The 26,251-nt window shown below is 40.7% G+C and overlaps 1 protein-coding gene across 5 annotated transcripts in view; it reads left to right on the forward strand.

Moving 5' to 3' along the window:
• Nucleotides 1-26,251, forward strand: part of TTC7A (tetratricopeptide repeat domain 7A) — a 172,435-nt gene that overhangs the window by 64,726 nt on the left and 81,458 nt on the right. For all 5 annotated transcript variants that reach the window (XM_056356842.1, XM_056356841.1, XM_056356840.1 and 2 more), the window contains 3 exons: nucleotides 4,948-5,005; nucleotides 8,417-8,489; nucleotides 15,075-15,235. In XM_056356842.1, the coding sequence (XP_056212817.1) occupies nucleotides 4,948-5,005; nucleotides 8,417-8,489; nucleotides 15,075-15,235 (292 nt within the window). The remainder of the gene's footprint in view (nucleotides 1-4,947; nucleotides 5,006-8,416; nucleotides 8,490-15,074; nucleotides 15,236-26,251) is intronic.

The following is a 26,251-nucleotide window of genomic DNA, read 5'->3' on the forward strand; positions in this document are numbered from 1 at the left end:
TATATATATATATATATAAATTTTTTTTAAGTTCATTAAACATTGGTTTCTGCTTAACAGCCTACCTTTTAGGGCATTTTGCCCAGACTTTGTTTAAACTGTCCCTAAAGCTACACAAGATCTCAGAGACTATTTTTGGAGATAGGTGGTTTTCTCTATTAGCCCGTTATGATCAATTTGTTATCCTCAGTATGGAAAGAAGGTAGTTTCTAAAGAATGGAGCTGTAGAGGAATGTGCTGTACTCTAGCTCTAAAAATCTTTGGTGCAGCAAAACGTGAGTTGGAAGCTTCTTCAGGAAGGGAAGTCTTCTCTGAGTTTTCAAAAGACTGGTTCAGATGTAATGTATCCTTTTTAATGTAAAGGAGACAGTCTTCACAACAAATTTATTGGAATTTTTTTTCCAGATTAGCATCTGATTTATGTTGTGAAACAGTGAAAGATCTGCCTTCTCCTTGTATCTCTAGCCTTTAAGTCAACAGGGCCAGTCACTCAGTTATTTGAGGGAAATCTGAAGAGTATATTTCAATCTTTCAGGTTATATTTTATTAAAACCATTTAGTCTTTTCTTTCAAAAGCATACTTATGATAATCATAAATATGAAACAGCATTTTACTAGAAAACATCAAATTTGCACTAACGAGACCTTTTTTCATTAGTATCATTAAAAGATAGCATATCACAATGAGGAAGCAAGAGTAGAACTTGCTGAAAGCATGATAGCAACTCTTCTATGTAATCCTGCCTTGTACTGTCAATCTTGTTTATCATTGTGTTTGTACCAGTTCATAGCAACATATGCAGGCACACAGTCAAAAGTCTGTATGAATATATGATTTCTATAACTTTCTGCTTGAGCTGACTTTCAGTGAGTCAGCATATTCAATGGTAGCAAAGTGTTTCAGAAGTGTTTGTCCAGTTGCCTTATAAAGCTCACAGTATTATATCAAGATGCCTTCCATTCAAGGTCAGGCTTTCTTATTTAATATATCCTTTTAGCAAATACTTCTCCTGTGTGACAGAGGTACAGAGGAGTTATATTAAAGCCTTTGTGACCTGCAAAAAAGCACTTGCTAAAAAGTGGAGTCAGAAGAGAGAATCCTACTGAATGACAATTCAAAGAACTTGTGGGAACATTTGGTAATTATCAAAGTCCCTTTACAACTATTAGATTCACTCCTCGATGAAATAAGACTTCCTGGAACTTATGCTGGGTAGCAGTATGTGTAGCTTCCTTGTTCTTAATGTCTTAATTATGTGTTTCTTGAAATAAATCTCATTGAAGTAGCTGAAAGATGTGTCCTCAGAGGAAGTCATTGCCACTTTTGCCTCACTCTTAGAAGCACAAATCTCTTGTTCGTACAGAATGTCCATCTGTTGCTATGCTAAATTTTTTGCAGATCTGTTCCCAATGGGTCAAAGTCAACAGCAAACCTTTGTCTTCCTCTTGTAGTTCCAGTTTTGACATAAGCTGTATTGTCAACTTTGCCTCCCTTAGGTCTGAAGAATACTTTGAACACAGGGAAAGGTGAGATGAATTTAACAAAGGCTAAAGAGGAAAGACTGGTTGAGAATGCATTATGAAATACAAGTCTCTTCTAATCTTAACATCACCACCTCACATTTTGTGAAATCTTTGTAGATTTAACAGACCCTCACTCTTTCAGAGATGAGAGTGTGTGCTGTGTCTGTCTTCATTTAGAATTTTGGTGTAAGGCCATGGATCAGGGACTGAATTGGAAACTTTTTCTGTCAGTCCTTGTGGATTTTATAAATAACCTGTATTCTGACAGCACTGATTTAATGTTAAAAAAATAAAAATAAAAAAATAGACATTGCTTATTAGTGAACAAACCCATCATTGTTGCTTCCGGAGAGAACAGTCAACACATACAATCTTTATAATTCTGGGTGCTAAAACTGTGCACCTTGCTGTATTAGGTGTTAAGACACCTAATGTTTTTTTGAAACCCATTGATGTGTGCAAAAGGGTACATGCATATTGGTGTTTTGGTGAAGTCCCTCTCTCCATCATCCCCACTTATGTTGTGATTCACATAATGGAACACTTTTGTACTACACAAACTGAATTCTTTCCCATAAAACTAATGTGCTACATAAATAGGCCTGATTGTGCTGCAGCTGCTAGTGAGTGTTCAGTCTGTGGGACAACACTAAAACTAAACCCCGTCCCTGTCTTTGTAGTGTTGATGCTGATCCTCAGCATTGTGTTTCACTCCATGCATTCACACTTACTGTGCTGCACCTGGTTACTAACACAGAATGTGACCTCCTCTGTTTTCAAATGTGACTTGAGCTTTGTATTTAGGTACCAAAATGTTGCTGAAGATCCTGTTGACTTTTAGTAAGGCTTCAGCTCTTTTAAAAAAAATTATTTTAAAATAGTGCTTTAGAAAATAAATCTTGGGCTCCTAAGGTGGCATTTGCAGAAGTACTGTGTCTTACAGGGATAGTTGCTGAAGCCTCAGAAAGTTAAACTCCCCTGTGCTCTCTGCCTTACCGTGGTCAGACCACTTTGCAGGTTATTTTAATTTTTGATAAGTCATTACCCTTTGTCCTATCACTACAGGCCCTGGTAAAAAATCCTCTCTCCATCTTTCTTATAAGCCCCCTTTAAGTATTGAAAGGCTGCAATAGAGTCTCCCTGGAGCCTTCTCTTCTCCAGGCTGAACAAACCCTACCCTCTTTACCCATAGGAGAGGTGCTCCATCCCTCTAACCTTTTTCACGGCCCTTCTCTGGACCTGCTCTAACAGGTCCATGTCTGTCTTGCACTGGGGCCCCCGAGCTGAACACAGTACTCCAGGCAGGGACTCACGAGAGCAGAGTAGAGGGGGGGAAAGTCACCTCCATTGACCTCCTGGCCAAGCTGCTTCTTACGCATCCCTCCCAAAATCACTTTTCATTGCTTGTTTTCTCTTTTATCTCCTTTAGCTGTAAAGGCCCTGTAAATGGCAAGGTTAACTTGCAGCATCAGTCCTCAGTATTGCCAAACACAAATTTCAACGTGTTTTTCCAAGTCGGACTCAAATCTAGAGATGGACAACTAGATTTCCAGTGTAGTTGTAGCTGAAGATGCAGTTGATATCGTGGGAGGTGGGACTCACATGCTGTTTTCCAGTAGTGCAGAGGCAAAGCTAACTAGTTGTAATCATTTCCATAACATAGTTTGTGCTCTTTCTGTCTACAAGCTGAACATCAATCAGAAGTCTTACCAGGTGGAACCTAAAAGTTCTCCTAGCATTTGATGTAAATTTTGGGGGGCAAACAGTAAAATTTCCTTCAGTGCTCCTCATTATGTGGCATCTCCGGAATTGCTCTAACTTACATAAGGAATCTTGTAGTTTCCATGAGAAAAAATCTGACATATTTTTTCTGGATGAATGTTCATAGCTCCTTTCCAGTGTCTTCTCAAGAATTTTTATGTTTACATCCATCTTGATTCTTGTAAATTTTTTTAAATTCTCCTCTTCTGTTGTCTTTTTCCAGTATTTGGCAGTGGACCTGAACACTCAATTTAAGGCTATTGAGAGTAAATTATTTCCAGCTACTTCTAATAAATGCTGCATTTTGCATGAAAGTCCACGCCTTCAAATTTATTCTTTAAACTGCAAATTTTTTGTTCAGTTTTTACTACTTAGAGTAGATTTTGTGGCATAAGCAGTTTTTGATCTTTGTGGTGTGGGAAGTTATGAAGATTGCTGTTCCTCCCAAATGAACCGGGTGTTTTGAAGAACTGTCAGAAGATGTAGGAATAAAAAAGGTCTGATCACTATAACTACTTCAGGAAAATAAATTACTTTCAAAGTTTTGCTCACCAGCGTGTTGGCAGAGTCCAAAGAAACTAATTACCTTTGTTCATCTTGTAGAACACAACGCATTCCTCTCAACAGCTTTTAAGAATACTTGAATTTTATCTGGTTTTGTTGCTTATGTATATACTGCTTACTTTCTATTCTGGAGTTTACAGTGACTTGATGTTTGAAGTCAAGTATATTCATAGGTGGTTGTTTGCTGATGGATTAACTACTCCTCACTACTTTGTGAGATCTACCAGTAGATCTCAAATTCAGGATAGACAGAACAAGAAACAACTGCTATGCAAGATCTCAAAACTAAGAACCAGAATAAGATAACCAATGTACTTCTGAAAATTGTCACTAGCTTTCCAGATATTTTGGACCTGAGAAAGCCTTGCTCTTCTAAGCTCTTCCTCTGTTCCCCTTGCTCATGATGATGATGATAAGGTACTCTGGCATAACAAGTACTTGATTCTTCTCCTCCTATATGGTTTTGGTAGGAGTTAATTCACACATTGAGAAGTGAGTGTAGTGGGCAGGATCCTTTAGTCAAGTAATGAGAGGCACCAAGGAGAGCATTAGTGGCTAATGCCACCCCTGAAGTAGACTAAAAGTCTGTCATGGTCTCAGTGGGGTGGTGTGTTGTCAAGGGTTTTGTCGTGGAGTTGTAAATCTGGCTCCTGGTGTTCCCTGCTCAACTTGCAACACCCTCCTACATGAGGACGGTGGTGGAGACGGTCTGTATCTGAGTCAGAATATACTGCTTGTTACTGCTTTTAGCATTTACCCCAATCTGGCAGAGGGCCTCTTATTGTCTTATTATCTAGTTAGCATATGGCCCCTTCTCCTCCCAGACCTCTTCAGTGGCATATGTACATAAAAAATGCTTTGGCATTTCAGACAAGGGAGTTGGAAGAGTCTTTATTTAAAATGAAATTGAGAATTCAGATTTAAATACTGTTTTTCTTCTGTTCAAGAACAAAATGGCATGTTTTCCAGCCTTGAACCACCAGATTTCCACATTTTTGTGCTCCCAGTTTGAAATACTCTGTGCATGTGTAACTATTTATTTATTTAATCTGAAACATTGAATTCAACTCTTAAATGGCATTGTATTTTGTCCTGCAGCTACTCTGAAGGGCACTCAGGATGAATTAAACAAGAAAGCACTTCAGACTTTGGAGAGGTGAGTAGGAATCTTGCAGACACTTGCATTGTGTATTTCTTTGGATGAATTCAGAATAATTGTTGGGTTTAATGGTTTTTTTTCTTCTTTGTAAAGCATCCTTGCCTGAAAGTTTAAAACCAGTTCAGTAGTTTTCAGCAACAGTCTGTCAAAACCATTTCTGTGATGGCTAAATGCAGTGATATTTGGTTGGATATCCAAGGTAAGAGTACCTGTTCTGCCACTAACCAGAAATAACCTTAGCACCAAATCAGCTGCAGGGAGCTCTACGGTGCCGGGAGATACAGCTTCCTCACATGATGGCAGCAGGTGGATGTGGAAAGCTGGTTTTGTCTCCATTCCTGTGTGAGGCAGGCTTCAACTGTTTCCCTCCTAGTGGGAAAGTACCTTCACCACCAGGGTGTAGGCTGCTGTGAGGTGACCTGGCATCAGTGCGCTTACTGGGGAGGGGGTGATTGCCATTCTAATGAGTGATTAGTGAGCTGTGGTATGAAAAGGGGGCTGTGGAACTAGCCATGCAAAGTGATTACCACTCAGCTGTTCCTCACCCCTGTATTTTGTGGGGAAGTCTGATGCAATAGCTCTGCCCTGAAAGTATCTGTGAATTAAATTCCTCTGTAGCTACAGTTACCTCAAGTGCTTGGGTTAAGAACTGTTTTGTTGTAGTAGAGGTGAGGTGTGAGCGTCCTGACCCTGTTAAGACTAAGTTACGCCAACCAAAATACACAAGGTGGTGTTTGGGCAGGTAATACTGTAAATATAGATGCCTGTAGGCATCTTTGGATGGCAATTAAATGGAAGCTTCTGTGATCTAAATCTTGGCCTGAATTATCTAGTTCTGGGTTTGGTATGGTAATAAACTGTATTAAATAGTTTGTATATTAAAAATAAATTGTAATAAACGCATTACAAAAGTGAAGAAAATTTGAGATCTCTGCTATCTCAAAGTACAGATGTAGTAGGTTGAACATGTTACTGGATCTTAGCTGGTTTTCTGATGCTGAGCAAGGAGTCCGGCATGTTTGTTTTGCAGTGGTTGCAAGAGTGTGTAGTAAGCTGAAACCACGGATGTATTTCTGGATATTTACCCTATGGAGATCTGAAAGATAAATTTTTAAAAAGCAATTTATGTGGTTACTTTTTAGATCAGGAGTATATTTTTAAGTTGCAGTAGTTCCTGGACTGCAATGTAATACTTCCACTACTGCCCAATCTTGATGTAATTACAGTGCTTTTAAACTGCATTTATTTTTATCCTTTGACCTTTCCCACTGGATGTAACTTTTTTTCATGGTATCTTAACTCTAGCTAGGAAGTACACAAGCTTCTAGCCAAACATTAAGTACTCAAACCCCAGCCAACAGGGATGTTGTGATCGTGAGCTGGTTACTAGTGTCTTCCTAAATGCCTGAGATTTGGTTTCTTTCTTTTTGTTTCACTTCCTTGTTTTTCACCTGTTTTTAAAGTACATGTATGATCTCTCAATCCATGGTTTAGCCTGTAGCCATCTTTGTAAGTGGCCTTTTCAGCTGGAGATTGGATCAAATATTTTTTTAATACTTTTTCAGAATACTGAGCAGTAACGTAACTTTGTTTCTTTCCAAAAGTACCATTAACCTCTTCTCCCATACACCCATGTGAACTTTCCTGTTATTTACTGTTGGAGAGGCTATTGAAGGTTTCACAGGAGCTGCTTGCCAAAGAGGTGGCTCACCCTGCTCCCAACAGCTTAGGGCAAAGCTAGGTTCCATCTTGTGGAGCCTTCTTGTTGTTGTTTGGGTTTTGGTTAGTTTTAGGCGTTTGTGGGTGTTTTGTGGTTGGTTTTTTTCTTTTTTTTGTGTGTGTGTGTGGGGGAGGTGTTCTGGTTTTGTTGTTGGGGTTGGTTTGGGGTTTTGTTTGGTTTTTTAAAGTGGGGAGACAAATTAATGACTTGTGCAATTAGTACAGACCTTGATGTCTTTGGCATTGCTTCAGAAGCCTTTAGTGCTGCTTTGACTTGCAAAGTTGCAGGACACATTCAGTTCAAATTGAATTAATTCATTCTAGAGACATTAGTTATAAAAAACAAGTCCAACAACTTCCTGCTCACAGGCTAAGATGGCATTTGAGAGGTGGCTGCCATTAAAATGGTGTGTGGTTTGTTTCCTGAAGTAATTCTTTTGATTGTTTGTTTATTATTAGCAAATGAATAGTTTTGGTAGGGTTTTTAACCACCAGCCTTGTGAGCCTGTTGTTTTTCCTTCATGAGGACATTAATTGTACTTGCTTCGGGCAGGGTGATGCAGGTGCAGATCCTGGAATGCAGCCCAAAAAGAGGTGTCAGGAATGTCGATCAGCTACGAGGGACTTTCCTCTTCCCCATCTCTTCCACGTGAAGTGACTTCCCTGTGCCACAGAGCTAGGAGTGAGCTCTGTGGGTCAGCAAGGCAATAATCCACTGGTCCCAGGGCTGGGCTGCCAGTGTGGCATGAGCCAGTGCCCCACATTGCTCCTAGTTAGGTCCTCAAAACACTTACCTGCATGTTGCTTTGGTTAATGGCTTCTCCACGGGCTAGCAAGCTCAGACTGCCGTTTCATGCTCAGTGTAGTCTGAGCGGGATGATTCTGCCCTGGTTGTCCATCCCTGTTTGCTGCACTGCACAAGCCTGTGTGAAGGGCCTCTGTGTCTGGTTCTGTAGACACTACAGCTGTCACTAGCCACAGGATCCCTGCAGTGCACACTGTTGCCTGCTGTGGGCTAGAAGGTAGTATCTAAGAGGTCCAGGCTTGAGAAGTAAGGGCCTTGGTTTTGGCCCAGGCTCAGCTCCTGTCATCAAATCCTCATTATCTTCCCTCTCCACATCAGGAGTCTACTGTCAGCCATTAGACTAGAAGCTGCAGGGCGGAGGATGTTTTGTGTGTTGGAGCACCAGCTCACATCATGGGCTCATGATCTTTAGACCTCTAGATGCTCATAGTCACAACAACTGCAGAAACTATTATTACTTTTTCAGTGCTAACCTAAAACTCTGCTATTGTTTGAGAAGTGGCAATATAGGAACAAGCTGAACGACTATCTCCCTCACCTAAATTACTTAAAATAATGCTTTAATGGGTTTGCCATGCGTTAAGAGCTACTTCCTGCATATCAGTTATCCAAGTTCTAAAACATTAAATGGTATTTAGTGAAGGAGCATGTAAGTTGGATAACATCCTGGCAGTTGTGTTTCACATACTTGTTCCTGTAAGCCTGGCTTAGCCAGGCCAGGATTGATTTGCTTTTTGTCTAGTTTCGGTGTGCTCCCATTACTGAATTGGTTTTCAGTAGGAGAGGACTGGGTTTTGTTCTGTGCTTGTGTGTGACTCATGGTGAAGTACAAGCTAACAGTCACTTTTTTTTCTTTTTTTTTTTTTATGTGATCGTCCTTAAAGAGCGCGTGACTTGGCCCCAGAAGATCACCAAATCATCCTCTACCTATCACTGCAGCTGGCTCTTGTCAGACAGGTATGTGCAGTAATTGGCAACTACTGAGCCGTGAGAGGGTGGGAGAAGGACAGTCCAATTGAACAAGACCCAGACTTGCTAAGGATCCCTTCCTTCCTGCATTGTAATCTATAGCAAGCAATCAGAATATGTTTGTGTAAGGCTTTTTTCCGTTATTATTAAATAATTATTCTGTAGTGCATGGAATGACCTTCACTAGGGCATGCATTCAGCTCTAAATCCTGAGCAGTGCTGTTCCCACTTGGAGCAACTTTGTCCGTGTGGGGCGAGTGGGGTGTGTTTCCTGGATATCATGCTGCACCGTGCTGCAGGCCACTCCAAAAGCTCTCTCATTATTGCCCAGTTCTGTATCACACCAGATCGCATGCTGTCTGCGCTGGGGATTGGTTTATTCCATACTTGGGTACGTTCAGCGTTAGGCTTTGACGGGTGCTGGAGTTCTGCAGCGAGTGGGATTAGTTGGCATTTGAATGCTGCTGCAGGTGTTAACTCATAAAAATTAAGCTGATCAGAAAATACGCTGCACTGCCTTTCAGAAAAAACATTTGGGTCATGTTTTATTTTTCTGTCCCTTCTGTTTATAATTGGGATGTGTTTTATTTCTCTGTCCCTTCTGTTTAAAAGCCAAAGTCTTTATTGTAGCAGCCCCTATTTTTTAAATGCTTCTCTAACTCGATTTGAAATTTCATCATCATAGTTTCCTCCTTTGGCAGGCTTCCTGCTTGCAGCAGTTTTCTCTCCTTAGTCTACACTACAGAGTCAAACAGTTGGATCTTTCTTACTTTCCTGAGCTAATTAGGGGAGCTGTGTGTTCATTAGGTTAAACTAATTGTTCCAAGAGAGCACACTCTTGATAATGCCACTTTTGTAACCCTTTCATAATGAGAGCAGTGTGTTGTAAGGGAGCCTGCAATAAGAAAGAGTAATTAAAATGGCTTATTTAACTTTCTCATCTGCCTACTGGCTGCTTTATGATGCAGTTTGCTCAGGGTCTTTCATTAAAAAATATCCAGCTACCCTCCTTTCTCTTACAGCTTTTGCCTCTTAGGGGGGTTGTCTGATCTGCTGCCTCTTCTGCTTCTTTCCACGAGTAAAAGCATTACAGCTTTTCAGCTGCTATCCTTAAAAATCAAGATTTTTGTTGTAATTGGTTCTTTGCTGTTTTCACTATTATTGGTCTGCTGTATTTTAACTCATTACCCTTTCTTTTTCTCTAGTTGTAGCCTGCCTTTACAGTGTTGTTTCGTATATCTCATTTCATCATTTCCCTTCCCTCCTGTTCTTTCCATTCAGTCTCTTGTCCTCATGTTCACTCTCTCTTTTGTCTACCTCACCTGTGTATTTTCATCCTTGATGTTCTGCCAGTTGCCCCTGCTACCATAGGTGTGTGATCTAAGTGTGTTATGCAGTGTCAGCCTGACTCCTGCGATGCTGCTTCTGCTCTTCTCCATCTAGTGAGATATTAATCTTTTAACGTATGCTTGGAGAGAGGGGAGATACCTGAGACATCTTTATTTTTAGACTGCTATAAAATGTCCTACTCTTCTTTTGCCAGTTTACTTACTGATAAACATTTGGTAATGCATTTTTAATATCCTTAATTATTTAAAGTATCTAAGATACTCTCCTTCTAATTAACTGAAAGATAAATGATACCTTTTTTTTGGTAGATTGCATTAACTATTGAACATCACAGTTAGGCTTTCATCAGGTGATGCTACAATACCAACAAATCAGGCCATTCCTGCACAGTAGGTTATAATATAATACCTGAATGTTATTCTCAATAAATAGGTCTTTTTGTTTCCATAGGCAAGGGCAATAAATTAGGTAACCTTACCCAACGCTGAAAAATCTAGGTATCAGCTTGCATAGAGCATTTTCATTGAACAAAGCAAGAGAGGCAGCTGACCAGTAGAGTGCCAAGCAAAGTTGGGGCAATTCATCTTTCTTGGAAGACTCTGTAAAATACTTCCAATAGCACTTGTCTCTGTGAGCACTGGGCAAGGGAAAGGGGAAACGGAAAAGTGTAAGCTTCCTTCTGACATGCGATGAGGATGTGACAAGAAGAGGGGTAGTTATAAAGGGTTTTCACAGAGCTGGCAGTTGAAAACCACTGGCAACCAAAATGAAAGATGATTACGTGCTTTGTGCTTGTGTTTCTGTGTGCGCAGCTCTGTGTTTTGAAGACTGCTGGGGTTGCTGGGAGGACTCCAGTGACTCTTGGAGGGTCTAGGTCAGCCCTGCAGTGTTTTCGGGTAGGTTTTTCAGCAAAATACAAAGGATAATATCCTCTTTTATAAGGAGGGTCTCAATCTGGTTTTTCCCCAAAGCTGAAGTGCCACAAGGCCAAGGTCAGTGTTTGCTGTGGTGGTGATCTCCACCTGCAGCGCCTGGCTGGCAGCTGGCCGAGCCGAGCCGATCCACAGAGGAGACCTGTAACTCCCCACTCCCTGCGGCTGGTTCGGCTGCTTCTCTTGTTTCTGTGGCAACAGCATTTGGATCAGCAAAAACAAGGTAGAATGAATATTTTAAAGCTCACTGATTTTAATGCCTTGCCTTTTTTTTTAGCAGGCCAGTTTCTATGGAAATGACTCTAGAGAGTCAGCACTCTTTTTAATTTTAAGTGCAGGTTCCCTTCTCGTTTTGGGTGGTGGTGTTGTTTTTGACCTTGAATGCCATGTAAATCAGTATCAGAAACATAAAAACAACATATGGGGGTTTCATACCATTTTAATACTTGATTTGATTTGACCTTTCTTTGCATGAAAACAGGAAGGGAAAGACAGCCAGGGGCCAGCAGCTGAGAATTAGAGGTCTCAGTTACCAGTTTCATCTGTGGGCTGCCAACAAACCTGAAGTTTCAAGTGGCAATATCCAAAAAACACCTATCACCTTCCAGAATGTCTGGATGTAAAAATAAGATAGATGTTGGTTAAGACACCAGAGAACGTATTTCAGCTGTTTTCTCCACAGTGTTTACTCTGGTTTCAAGAAGGAGAGACTGCTATCTTGTCTTTGCCCCAGCAGGGGAGCTTGGTTTTAGTAGGTATTGAGAGGCACGTCTTTCAGCGAGATAAATGCTGAATGTGGGTAGTTCTGGTCTCTGTTTCTCCCAGAGCGGCTAGTGCCGCCTCTGCTGAACAGCAACATGCTGCTTTTCTGTCTAGGTCCTGGCCTAGATTTTTCTGGTGATCAAAACCAGTTTGTAGCAAGAATTAAGTAGTAACTCACAGATACGTCTGCTCCTGCTTTCCTCAAGTTCTGGTGGTCTGTAGCAACTCTGTTTTTGGTTGCCTGTCCATAAAGCGTTCTCCTTTCTATAATCCCTGTGCTATAGGAAGAGATGGAGAGGGTAGTTTTAATGATTAATTAGCTAACTCACAACTGATGTGAAATTACAAGGCCAGAAAATCCTCTTAGAAGATCCTGTTTCATTTACCAATCTAAATATGCAAGTGCATTCTACTGTTGGGAACTATTTTTAATGTTCATACTGGTTTCCTTTTTATACCTACAGTTATAACATCCCAGCATTGTTTTTAAGGAAACGTATAGCATTATTGAAATCAGTCGTGCTATATATGAGGCAGCCTAAACAATCCATAATGTGGCATTATTTTGGTAGTGCTGTAAGATGCTATTTCTGGCTTGCTGCAGTATCTTCACTTCGTAATCAGTGGGATCTGAATATACCTGTATGCCATGCAGAACGCATGTGGTATATTTTTTAACAGAAAGATGAATCGGAGAAGGGTAGCATCTTCTAATTGCGGGTCCCACTTGGACTTGCAGTCCAGCTGAAATAGGATTATTTAAAAGTGCAGCACTTGTAGGGAATTTAAACTGGCAGCCTACCTCTGATACACCCTTGAAGTTTCAGGGTGCCACCTGGGCTGCCAGCTTCCATCTTTCTCAAATTACATAGTTACTTAAATAAATAAGTTGTGGCATCTGTCAGTAGGTTGATCTCTGCTTTTCAAAAGAAGTTTGTGTTGACTGCTGCCAAATATCTTGCTTTTATTGTTCTAGAAATGTAGTTTGTATTTCATTGCATCTGGTCTATTGCAGGTGGTTGTTTTGTGTAATGATTCCCATAAAGGAATAGAGTCTATTCATATTATCAAAGCTGGGGTTTTTTTCTCATCTGTGTTTTGTCCATCTTTCTAATTATGCAGCAGTACTGTGCAGGGTACTAATGGTGTTACAGCACTGAAGAACCTTTTTGGGCTCAAGGTAAACAATCAGGTGTTAGGGAAGCACGATTAACTTTCAGAAACAGCCATTGCCTGTGACTCTGATGGTACTAGAAGGAAGCACTGAAATGAGATGTAACTATTGCAAACCCTATGCTACAGAACAGGGGAGAATTATTTTAGATTATGTCTGTTTCAACAGTATGTCACTACGTGTTCAGCAGGCACAGGTTTGCAGGAGTGACCACGACTGGCTTTTGTGCTGCTCTGTTTTGTGTATGTTACAACACTCCAAGAGCTTCTTTGATACCTGGCCTCTGGTAGGGGTATGAACTTGCAGTTGTGTGATCGTTTGGCATGTGCACGCATAAAGCAAAGTCTCAGTGACTTAGTTTGCACGTTAATATGCAAGTAAGGTCAAGTATCCTTACAGTTTCAAATCCCTCGGTAAAGACGCTAGTTGCAAGTATTATTCTTTGTCTGATTCATAGTAGCAAATTAGGATCACCTTCCCAAATCTTTGAGTAGAGTCATAGAATAGTTGAGTTCGGAGGGGACCTCTGGAGATCACCCAGTTCAATCCCTGTTCAAAGCAGGGTCAGCTGGAACAGGTTGCTCAAAGCCTCCTCCAGCTGTTTTGTTTGCAAGTTTTCTTTTTCTTCTAATGAACTTATTTCCCCCAAAATCTAGAATTTATTTATGACTACTTGTGCAGGTCTGAGACAGAGAAATAGAAAAAATAAGCAAGAAGAGTCTGGATAGCAGCTTCATTGTAGCAAGTCAGATTTATATACCTCCTGAAGAACTTCATGGATGGGCAGATCTGGGCCCATCACAGTCTTGTGCATGGTCTGATTCCAAGTTGTCTTGTCATCACTGGTGTTTTTACATTGTGAGAAAATCTGTCCTAGTAAGCTGCTGAGGGAGCACCGGTGATTTAAGCCAATGTGTTTACCTTTGCAGTAGGCTATAATAACACACGTGGTTAAAGTAGCTCCACTGACAAGCAGTAATTCATTAAAGCTGAGCACTCAGTCATATATCCCAATCTGAACCTAAGCCAGGACATTCAGCGGTTTTGAAACTGTGGGCCAGATGCCAGTTTGGGGTTATGTCTGTGGAGCAGTCACACTGATCTCCAGACTTGCATGGAATCACCAGTAATAGAGTAGTTAAGTACTTTGGCTTGCAGATTCACAGCAAGAGTAAAATGTCACTTGGACATTAGGATGAAGTCGTTCCATGAGCAAAATATGTACCACGCTTCCAGAAGTATACCTGAGATCTAGATAATCAGCAATCTGTGTTTTAACTGCAGGCAGTGTAACTGTTGCTTTCCTTAGTTATGTGCTACCTGAGTGATCTGTGGAGGCGGTGGGAATTTGACACTAGTGGTATGCCAAGGCAGGGGAATGTCTGCAGAGCTTTGCTAGGTGGGAAGTTCTCACAATAGCAAAGGAGGAACTACATTCTCCAGCCCTTAAGGGAAGGACAAGGCAAGTATCCATGAGGAAGGGAAATGTATACTTTTTTTTTTTTTATCTGCAGGCTTCCAGGGCCAAACGCAGATCTGGAATAATTTAACCAATTAAGTAAAAATCAAGTAGTAATTTCAGACATTAGAGAATCTTAAAGAAAATCCTCCATATAAAACTTAGCAGTAGCCAAAGGAAAGAAAACATACTAAGAAGTTCCCTTTTGAACAGATAGCCTAAAATAGGGTATGGGATTACAAAGAGCATGTGATATACTCACATTCATTATAGATGTTAAGTTTTCTGCCAAGTGAGGCTTGATTCTCATGACATTCTGCTGCTGTGAGTGTCAGGTCTGCTCTTTATATCACTGCTTGCAAAGTTATTTCTTTTTCTGACAGCGTTTTGAATCTTGACTCTCTTACCCTTGAACATTCAAACTTAATTTATGTGTTCTTGATCCACATCGTGAAAGGTCCTGCACAGCCATCACAAGAGACAAAATGCAGCAGAGATGTGTAATGCTCTCCCCTCAGTGAAGAGCTAGCCACCCATCCTAGACAATGGAGCTGAGAATTGGGCCTATATAATGGATCTGTTTACAGCATAGAAGCACCATGCCAAAGTAAGAGGGGGTTGATTGGATCAACTGCTGCTCCTGCTTATAAGCAGTGATTTAGTAATGCTGCAGACTCCTTTCTCTAGAATGTGTGGTTTGATTTTTTTTTTTTTTTTCCCAAGCAATGCAGTCTGTTAATTTTGGCAGACTGTTCAGATAGTAGAAGCCTTCCTCATAGATGCCTAAGTAGAACTTCTGGATTTCTAATGACAGTATTTGTTCTTACCTTTGGCATATAACATAGAACTGAAGGAGAAATGTATTCTCTTTTTATTTCTATCCCATATCCTTCCAGATTTCTGATGCTATAGAACATCTTCAAGAAGCACTGCAGCTGTGCAAAGATGATATGAATTCACTTCATCTGCTGGCCCTCCTCTTTTCAGCTCAGAAGCACTATCAGCATGCACTGGATGTTATCAACATGGCTGTTGTTGAATACCCAGAAAGCTTTAGGTAAGACTTACTGCATGATGCAATACATCTAGTCAGGGATGATCTGCTCACTAGCTCTGTTGTTCTCAGTTATGCACAAGGAGCCTGTTAAATCAGGTGTGCTTCTGGTGTGTCACTCTCCTTCTGGGTGTACTGTGAAGCTAAAACATGAGGCTTGGGGTATTCTTTTGATTTTCTATCTTCATGGTCTTTCCGTTTTTAAAACTAGTTCTTATGCTTGTTTGCTTTTCCAGTATTGTGCTGATGGTGTTTTCTCCCATATATCGCCCTGTACTTTCTTCGTATGTCACTTTACACGTGCAGAAATGAGTGTGAGACATCTGTGATGATGTCTGTCTGTATCACAAATAATTTTGTATTTGCTGAACTTCCTGGTTAAACACAAACAAATTCTTCATGTATTGACCATTCTTTTGATGCTCACGTATGACACAATTTGCTGCAATAGCATAGCTGCGGAAGAAGATCAGATGAAAATCACGAGCTGTAATAATGCATAGCTGAAAGGATGGTTTGGCTGCCTAAAGAGCAGGTTTGAATCAGCAGACTTTTTGGAGCCAGAGGTTTCCACTGTTCTGTGTTTGACTTGCATACGTTCATCCATCTGAGGGATACAAATTGAATTCATTGCAATTTACTCTAATGACCTTTCAAACCAATGAATTTGTCTGTTCTGTGCAAAAATTAAAGCTACTGTAATACTTTCTAGTGATGGCATACTAGCTGGGTTTCTCAGCCAAACTACAGAAAAACCTGTTGCATTGCTGGAAGACCAACTTGCATTCAGAATTGCCTGTATTTAATTGATGTTTCAAACCCTTGCAGCATTGTCTTTAGGCAGCCTGCTTTCTCATTGCAGAGGGGGAGTGGCCTCCACAGGTGTAGTCCAGCAGCTGAGTGGGATGTTGTCTAAACCAGAGCAAAGGAAGGTCACAAGTGAGATAGAGGTTATCCAAAAGTGAGCTTGAATACTTTAGGATCTTTTAGAACTATGGTGCTGTATCAGCATATAATGCTTTTCGTTGTAAGCTGAATGTTACCATTTAAAATAGCTCTGCTCTATGTATTTTTGAGGTTAGTTAAATTGTGCATGTGAGGAGCTAAGACTGTCAGAGCGCATCTTTGAGAACGAAGTGAAAATTGGTAATGGAAGAGCTCTTAAAATGATGACAGCATCTCTTCAAAGTGTGAACATGGGTATGACTGAAACAGGAAATACTCCAGTGGCTGCTAAATTGTGTTTTGCAAGTAATAAGCATAGTAAAAACCCCTCATGTCATACAGTCAAAAGGTCACATCATACAGTCAAAGGTCAGACGTTCCTTGAGAACTGCAAACACTCAAAGACAGATAAGATGGAGGTGGAAGAGGAAGAAGAAATTGGTTGTTTATGTGAGGGATGCAGTATTTTCCATGTCAGATTGACCAGCTGGTCCTGGATTTTTCCTCCAGCACCTACTGATAATTTATGTTTCAGGAAAAGACAAAGAAAACATGGTGCACAAAATATCTTGGAGGGCTGCTGGCTGGGTTCCTTTGTGCGGCCTGGTAGTTTGATTTCTCCAAAGCAGGAAAGAATATTATCTCCCATGCTTCTAGCATAGGAGCTTCTAGTGCCAATTTTCATGTGTGGAAAGGCATTGCAAGGCATAGCAGAATAAGTCATCTGTGATAGAAGCGATTAATATTGGTAGTGAAAGCCACAGGTTCATGCTTACTCCTAGACACAGACTTGCTAGGGCATGTGCCCCTGGAAGAACACGTCTTTGCTCCCTGCACGCACTGTGGTATGTAACACAGTTGGCGGTGAGACTCATGCAAAGGTACACACAGATTCAGGAGTAGGGGCTGGCTTCTTGCCTCTGCTGCTATGCCTCGCCTGTGTGGGTCTTTCTCTAAACCAGTCGGCAAATAACTCATGAGTGAGGGAATGGAGAAAGAGTATCAGAGTTGCAAGACAGAAAAAAAATATTCTTTAAAAAAGCATTTCTGAAGAAAAAGGAAGAACAGGAACCCAATGAGGGGGGAAAGGAAGAAGAGTAACAGAATACATCTATAGTTTGTACCAATTCTGAAACTGTTCCAGAATTTCTAGAGGACCAAAGTAAAGGTTATACTAGGAGGGCTTTACGGCTTTGTAAAATCTCTTTTAAGAGAGAAAGACCTGATGACGTCATACATGTCAAGTTGCTATTGCCTTACAAAAAAAGTGTAGTAAATTTTACTACTGCATGGAATGACAACAGGATACTTCATGTGCCTATGTAGGCAAGTTCAACTGCACAATTTTAAAGCTGTATTTAAAAGCGGTTGATTATTTTTCCCATTTCACATTGATATGAACCAGGCGACTGTGTAATGTGTGCCTGGGGGCTCCCTTCCTAATGACAACCCTTTTTGGAAGTGTAGTTTGATGGCACGTATCAAGAAAAGATGATGAAAGCTGCATTAAGGGACCTTAGGGCTCTGTAGATGGCAAAAGCCATAAGCATTACCTGGATGTATATCCTAAACAAAAGAATAATACATTAAAAATCAAGGTCTTAGCTGGCCCAAACTACAGACATTCCATACTGTTTGGTTGGTCTCTGACTGTATGTAAGATGAGCTTGTTCCTGTTTTTTTATTTCCCCGTTAAATTCTTTCATTATGTATTTTAAGGAAGTAATTGTTCAGGTTGTCATGTACTTGTTAGTGGCTGAGGCAACTGAAAAAAAATATACAGTATATTCATGGCATGAGCCCCATAATACTGACCCAAATGTGTCTAGAATGACAGAGGAAGACTGGGTAGAGGAAGAATGAGAGCTACCTGGTTTAGACATATTATTGCAAGATGGAGTGAACCAGAAGAAGTACTCTGTTTGTCATGACTATAAAAGATAGAAATAATAGCAACCTTTACATGGGAGGTACCACCTGAAAAATCACTGGCTCCTGTGGAGGCAGACTGCCCAGGGTAAAACTTGGGTTTACATCCTGTCAATGTTGGTATGCTTTTAAAAGAAGTTAATGAGTGCAGTATCAATAGTTGGTTTTAGTATATATTTCAAAGCACCATCTCCAGCACATTTAGGAGAGAGGACTCCTGATAGCATCATGTATGTCCCCACCAGGTCAGTGATGCTGATCATAAGCCTTTCTTAAGATGGATTCCTTCAGTTTTTTTCCAACTCAAAGGCCAGCCTTTTGGGCAGCGTTCTGCCTGGGACTGGCTGTGATTACCTCCCCAGGTTTGTCTCAAGGATAGATCTTTTACCTGGAAGAAATCATATTAGTGAGCACCCTTCTTGCCCTCCAGGTGATCTTCTTAAAATAATGCAATTTTTTATTTAGAAAGGAAGAATATCCCTTTTCAAAGTCTACTTTCACACCTCACAATGTTCCATGCAGAAGTCCCATAGGTCTGGCAGCCTGCAGAACCCACCACAGAGCCTGTGTAAGGAGGTAACGTGGTCCTTTACCTTCAGCTGGTAGTATTTCCTCCTTCCTGTTTCACTTGTGTAAAATTGACTTTGTCCTCCCGACTCATCCACTCTTCCAGAGACTGTTTTGCACTCTGGTCATCTTTTAGCTCTAATTGGTTAGCTCCCATCATTGGAGAAAAATGAGGTCTGTACCTAGCCTGAGGTTGAAAATAGGTTATCAATTTTATGGATACTTTATTGCTTTATAATTGCTCCCAGACTGCTTATCAAAACCTGTTCTGTTGTTTGTCGGCTTGTTTTTGTCTCCTGGATGGCTCCCTGTTAAGTTAGAACAATACATTCTTCTGGCATAACCAACCACAACTTCTAATTGCTGCCCAGTGTGATGGTGAATGTTTTGTTAAATGATTACATCTTTATATCTGTAGCAGTTCTGCATGTGGCACAGGAATTGTAACTCTTAAATAACTGCTAATATTCCTTCTCTTCCTAGACTATAAGTCACTATTCTGTTGCTTTCAAAGCCTCAAAACTAGTTTTAGAAAGAAATAACAGAAAACTTCTGAGAAGCTTTGCAATTCTACACATAAAAACTCAAAAACGAGCAGGTGGGTTGGTGTTTCAGAGCCATGTAGCTGTCAAACGCAGATGCTTTTGCTGTCACAAAAGTAACTACTGTAGATACAGTGCAACAAAGCTCAGAAGGCCAAGAAATATTAAAAGTATACCTTGGGGAAGATGAATAAAAAAGGAAGTAAATTTTGCATGGGGAATTGTGTATGTTGTCTTGGTGGTGTTATAACAGAAAGGGGGTTTTTGGCTACAGCCAGCCCTCAAAATACGAAGGATTAGAAGTGGTTTACTGACAGCAGATGTCCTCGACTTCATCACTACTACGTTAATTTCATTAAGGATATGTGAAGTAATCATACGGTAAGATTTATTTATCATAGTCTGGTGCAGACTTACTGAGGGAGAGTTTGTGGAATATAAGCAATGTCATTTAACAGGTGCTTCCACTTGCTACAAAAAAAGCGGTGTAAAATCAGGATCTCAAGATGCATGATTAAACTGGCATTTCCAGCTTGAATTCTTTTTCTATTACTTGTCAGGCAGTTTCTTGTATGTTGAAAGTAAATAACTCATGCCTCCTTTGAGCGATATCTTTATGGGCACTAGTGGAATACTGCAATATTGTTGACAGCCATGAAGTAGAACTGTTGTCTTGCCTATAATCTTTATGGGGAATAAGGAGTCAATTGCATCTCAGCTGATGGTTTGCAAACCTTTGTCTAATGCCTAGTCTGCACTACAGTTTTTGTCAAGATGGTTGTATCCCCCCCCCCCCCCCCCCTTACCTCACCCCCAGGTAATACGCTTGTGTATGCTGTAGAATGGTATTTACCACTTCTCTCACAAAAGGGGTGGCAACCTCACTTAGCTGTAGAAGTATGGCTTTAGAGAATCCCATCAGCCTGCTGATATGATTCCAGTTCATCACTAGGCAAGGGGCAAGGGAAGTCTGGTACATCTTGTGAGCAGACGTGGTGATAAGACAGCTTGTTAATATTCTTAGAATATTGTTCTGTTTGAGTTCCTCAAGGGAGCAAGATCTGAGGATCTAAAGCAGGGATACATTAATATTTTGGCTGTAGCATTTGATCATGCTAGACGACTTTCATAAACAGGATATTCAAAACTCTTAAGGGTGGAGCTTTTGCAAGTTGACTTCTTGTGGTGGTGTGGTCACACCCTGGGTGGTGAGTGACCCACAGATTTTTGTCTCTGTATTGATGCCGCAGACAAAATAATATGAAGTAATAAAAAATTGAAGTATGTACTTGGGTACTACAGGAATACAAAACATTAGGCTTTTGTGATTCACTTAAACAAGAGATGTATTATGTGGAGTTAGAAGGGTTGAGCTGGGTTTTTTACTATAGTAACCGTGAATTTTTGCTTTTGTTGGCATGCTAGGATCCCTTGTTGTTTTTATAAAATTAACCTAAAAAAACCTTGGTGATACATTGCAATAATCAGGACTGTACTCTGTGGAACTGGTAATGATATTGAGTATTTGTATGCCAAATAGATGAAGGGAAAGCTTTAAGCTAGTCTCCTGACTCTTATTAATGGTAACAGAGCTACTTAAAGCTAATAAAATTTAGAAATAGAAATCTAAGGGTTTTTTTCCTGATTTGGATTTATTTCTACTCTTAGCTCTTTTTTTTTTTTTTTTCTTTTCTTCTTCTTTTCCTTCCTTTTTTTGCCCTGTCTGATGAGGAAACAGAATTTATGGTATCCAAGATCAGATTCCCGTTTTGGCAGGTTCAAAGAGATACATGCATCCCTTTTGAAGGATCACAGTCTGATCTAAGGCAGAAATTCAGCAGATGATCGTAATAGCCTTCTACCCACCATCTTAATGCAGTGGGAAGAAATATCCCCCCTAGCTGGTTCACGTCTGTTTGTGCCAGAAGTGGATTTGTGTTAGTGTACGTATCAATTCATCTTAAAATTATATGGATGGATTCAGTGGTACCTGGGGAGAACTTCATTCCCTCATAGCACAGGGTTCAGGATATGAATAAAATGACTTAAACAGAGCTTAGAGAGGAAACCTGCTGCAGACTTATTTTCTTAGGGTGGTATGAAAAGAAGGAACAGTGATTTGCCAATTTTAGCGGCAGTGTTTTGAGTCTTTCTCTGAATGAAAAATCAATTTCATTTCATAACAACTTTTTTTCTACCACCTGAGTAAATGGCTGCTGCCTCCGTTCAAGACCTTTATAATGAGCAGCAGTGCTTCTAGGTGCTGGGTTTGGCATTGGAGAGGTAACACAAGTTCTGCAAATGCATAGGCTTTGTTTCAGAAATTTAATAAATTCCAAAATGCACGAATAGCGTATCCTGTTTGAAATGAGATAGTTACCACCCACAAGTTCTGTGCTTCAGGGCAATTTGTTTGTGGAAAAGCAGGAAGTTTCATAAGGGAACATCAGTAAATTTGTGTTTGAGACTTCAAGCTCAGATTTGGCAGGTTGTCCTGTAGATTCCTGCAGCAAATGACTTTCCAAGAAGTTTGCAGTGTGGTCAAGCCATATTGTCTCTCAGATGCATATAATGCTCTGATCACTCAATGAAAAGGTTGGCTTTTTTCATCTCCATTTTCTGTTGTCATTACTGTCTGCAGAACCATGTAAGTGGGCATAGTCATACTATTTGATATTAGTTAGTATTCAAGTTATTTAATATTTTAGTTTCTGTTAGTAAAGGCAAGAGAATGATGAATGGAGGTAATATAATAGAGAGAGACGGTAATGTAGATGTTCTGCCTTAACATGTCTTTAAGAATATCCGGACATATTTCTTGATAACATTTTTACAACACAAAACAGATAATATGAATTATTTTACTCTTTCCTTTATTAATTTTTACCTTGGCTTGAAGCTTTCTGTTACGTATATAGTTCAGCAGTAAGCTTGTTTTAAGACTGTTTTAGGAGGAAGGGTGAGCATGAGGATGGAGAGCTAAATGGTCTGCTCAAGTGGTGCAGTCATTAGCAGAGTTCTTCCTACGTACGCCAATAGAAAATTCAACCCAGAATTACGTAAGGATGATGTAGTATTGTGTTTCTGAATGCTGTGACTGGAAATGTGAACTTCTGGAGTTCCAGCAGGTTAGGAAATTAATGCATTGACCTCTACTGCATGTGCCTCTGTCATGTGGAGAAGTGGCAGGAGCCTGATAACTGGCACCTCAACTGAACATCATACCAGTAAAAGCAGTTGCACTGAAATTCATAGTGAAAAGACTTCTGGGCATCTTCCCCCACCCCCCTTGGAATCTGCTGGCCCTTTGCATCTACCATCTGAACACTTGCAATGACTTAAGATTTTTCTGCTGTTTTTCTTGTGTTTTTGCAGGACAGGGTCAGTGTCTTTCTGTTGTTGGTAGAGTATGTAATGCAATGAGGCTCTAAACCCAGCTGAGAATGTAGCATGTCACTGCAGTCCGTGTAATGAACAGGAGAGATGGCAGTGGGCAAGGGGGCTGCAGGAAGCTGTGCTACTGAGTGAAGAGGAAGCTGTGCCTCCTGCCCTAGAGTTTCAGCAACGAGTCATTTTGTCTGATTCTTCAAAAATTAGGCATTTGCTGTGTTGGAGGAGAAAAGGAAAAAAACCTTTCACTTAGCTTAATAAATTTCAGTAATGTTTGTGTGCAGTATAGTAAAGGAGGAATGACATAACTCAATATGAAGCAAAGGGATCCAATACAGGTGCAAGGATCATCTTTAAAGTCTTCTCCAGACCACTGCAGCACAAGTGCTTGGAGAGGCTGCTGTGATGCTGCATAGCAAAAATGGCACTTGAGGAATGGGGGGGGGGCATCTGCCCACCCCAAGTGCTCCTGCCAGCTGCCACAGCCCCCCCAGGAGGGGTGGCACTCCCTGACAAATAAGGCTGCAGAACCGATAGACGTGGCTGCTAGACAGTCTCCATGGGGAGCAGTAAAAGCTGATGCATATGAGGGATCACAGGTGGCAAAGGGTATGTCCGCCCTGCCAGGGCTGCTCCACACAGGGACGTGTCTGGGCCGGCTTCAGCCCAGCTCCCTGGGCTGCTGCTGACAAGAGTCTCCATAGAGACATGGATCGGTGTGGGCGAATTGCCCAGCTGTTTCACTCACTCGTGAGCCTTGTGGACCCCATGGGCTGCCTTGAGCTAGGCATCGACTGGCCTGAATTTATCAAGCTGCACCAACTGCCAGCAAGGTGAGCAAAGCATTGCTGGTAACTAGCACTAGGTAGCAGACAGGGACTCTTGAGAGCAAAAGGGTCAGAGATTTTCCTGGTCTGCACAAACCAAGCATGTGGTAATGCACAGAGCAGTCCCCAAGGCTTAGTCCATGCCACTGCCAGCCAGATGTGCTAATCGTACCCTTGGGAGATTTTTTAATCTACCTGGGATTGCTTTAATCTGTGCTCTTTCTACACCTGCAGAAGGAGTGGCTCCTGAGCAGGAGAATGCAGAGGTTTCCTCTGCCTTTCTGAGCTCCTGCTATAGCACTCTTCTATAGAAAGACTTGTTCAAAGCTGTGCATGGTAGTATTGGGAGTTTATTATTTGGAGGGGTTTTTTGCATCCAAAGTGCTTGTGTGAATTTATGCTTTTTCTTATGCAATTGCGTGTAGGAGTCAGGATATATATACTAATTTATCTTTCAATCAAAAACATTCTTCTGAAAGTAAACTGGATGCTACATTTTCTTGTTTATTGCTTTAGTGTTAAAGCAGATGGAAATGCTTGGAGTTTTCTCTGTTGCCAGGGGTATAAACTATGTCCCATCTTAATCAAGAGGCAGTACATTGTCAGTTTGGAAATGCCAACTGGAAAAAGGTTTTATTTTTCAAGTCCACTTTAAAAAAGAAAAAACCCCACCAAATTCAATATATACGCACTCTGTGGAGCCTTCACGCCCCATGATTTTCACATATAATAGGGATTGAAGCCTGCTCTACCAGTAACTCTGGGATTATGTTGCTTCTTCCTCAGTGGCAATCGGCAATTGCCTGCTGCTTCCCTGGCCACCTGTAAACGTCAAGAGTTTGAATAGCAGGGATATTGCCCTGTGCAAAGTGTCTGTGGGGAAGACAAAGAGAGATCCTGTAGCATAATGATGCCTTGGGGGTGTGTGTGTGTGTGTGTGTGTGTGTATGGTATGCACTGTGGCCTTGCAGGGCAGGAAAACTGCCATCAGAAAGCCTGTGGTCTTTGGCGTTCTTTTCTTTCTGTGTCGCCCCAAACTGTGTATTTCTTTTGGTAACGGTGTTTTGTCCCACATATGTAAGACTGCTTTTGAAAAAAGCTCCATTGCATTTCTTACAATTTGTAAAAAAAATTGCAGAGACAAAATGCATCTGAATCAAACCTTTGTTGTTTTAAAAAAGATTGACTGATACATATAGAAATGAAGAGAGCAAAAGCAAGCTTGACTTAAGACTTATTCTTTCAGTTAAACTTTGGGGGGATGTAGAAACAAACACGTGTTAAATTTCTGCAATGATAGTTTATTTAACTAAAATGTTTATTTAAGCCCTATGATGATATTGTGAAGGACAGTATCTAAATAAACTGCTGTAGGGGTTTTCATTCAGCTTACTAGCTGTGATAGTAATGTTGGAAAGCACGTAGAGGATTCTACTACAGATTTTTGATGTTCTAGAGGTTAAACTGGTCTTAAAAGTGGGACAACTTCTTCAGATGCCTTACCAGCTCCGAGCATACCTAATCCTTGCAGTATGTTTTTTTCATTGGATGTGCATCATATATTAATTTAGACTTTGCTTATTTCTCCTGTAAACTTCCGATACAAAAACTGTAGTTTAGATATGGCAATATCCACTTCTGATCTCATCTAATTAGCCACTCTAGAGCCAGTGTCTTATTTTAAGAGGTATTGCAATATACACCCTGAATTTGGAAATTCTGGATGTGAACAATATTGTAGCTGAATAATAACTTTTTTCTCTAACACAGTGTAAGCAATGGTACAATGTGAAGTTGCAGTGTCACGAAAAGCTAGAAGTAGCACTCACAAATTATGTATTCTAGCAGGTGCTCATTAGTTGCCTACATAGACAAGGCCATTAGCCTGGGATTAGTTGCAAGACGTGGGAGAAACAGAGATCATGGTTTTAGGTGTCACTGCAAGCACTGTTATTACAGGGAGGAAGCAATTCTGTATCCGAACAGCACCTTAAGGAAATCATGTTTCTTACAGGATAGGGCAGATTTGCTCCTCAGCAGTTAGGAGGCTGTAATAAACTGTAAGACTGGTTGCAAGTAATGTCACAGCTGACAAAAAAAAAAAAAAAAAAAAAAAAAGTGTGTTGCTCTACGGTTAAGGACAAAGCTGTATACAGGTTCTCACAAATGAATGAATAAATTCTAAATGCTTCCTGTGATGTGTGAACTCTGAAATTAACACCACTGATTTCTGCACTCTAAGAATAGTACAGGGTGTCAGCACTGAGGGAGGAAGGGAAAGGAAAGAGAAAGACACCCTTCCAGTCTTCTGTAGCGTTCATAGCTTCAGCTATGTAACATAAATGGCTACATCTGTCATTTCAGAGCTAAATAGCTCTGTATCAGTGCTGTAGTAGTCATTGGCATGGGCCCAACCTGCATGATGCTTACTGCAGGAAAAGCATATGTACAGATTAATTTTTCTGACCTCAGCACTTGTAAGTGCTTGTTGCCGCTTGTGAGCAGGTTCTCTTTGGGCTGTTGGCCTTTTAAGAAAAAGCCTAGTGTCTAGATTTCAAGCTGAAGAGAAGGAAAGCCACACTGTTTTACCCTACCCAAGTAGGGGAAAAAATACAGCAGAGAACAGTGCAGATGGCCTGAATCGGATTGGCACGCAGTACTGGAGTATCAGCATCAGATGACTACCTTAAAAAGTGAGGTCCTGTCATCTCCCTGTTTTCACTTGGGATCTCATAAGCTGCTTTTCCAAGATTATGCATAATAGCAGTTTGTCTGGCTGAAAATATCCCCCAGAAGAACAAGAAAAAAATTCTGTGAAA

The sequence above is a fragment of the Falco biarmicus genome, chromosome 12 (genome assembly GCF_023638135.1).
Source record: "Falco biarmicus isolate bFalBia1 chromosome 12, bFalBia1.pri, whole genome shotgun sequence".
Lineage (NCBI taxonomy): Eukaryota > Metazoa > Chordata > Aves > Falconiformes > Falconidae > Falco > Falco biarmicus.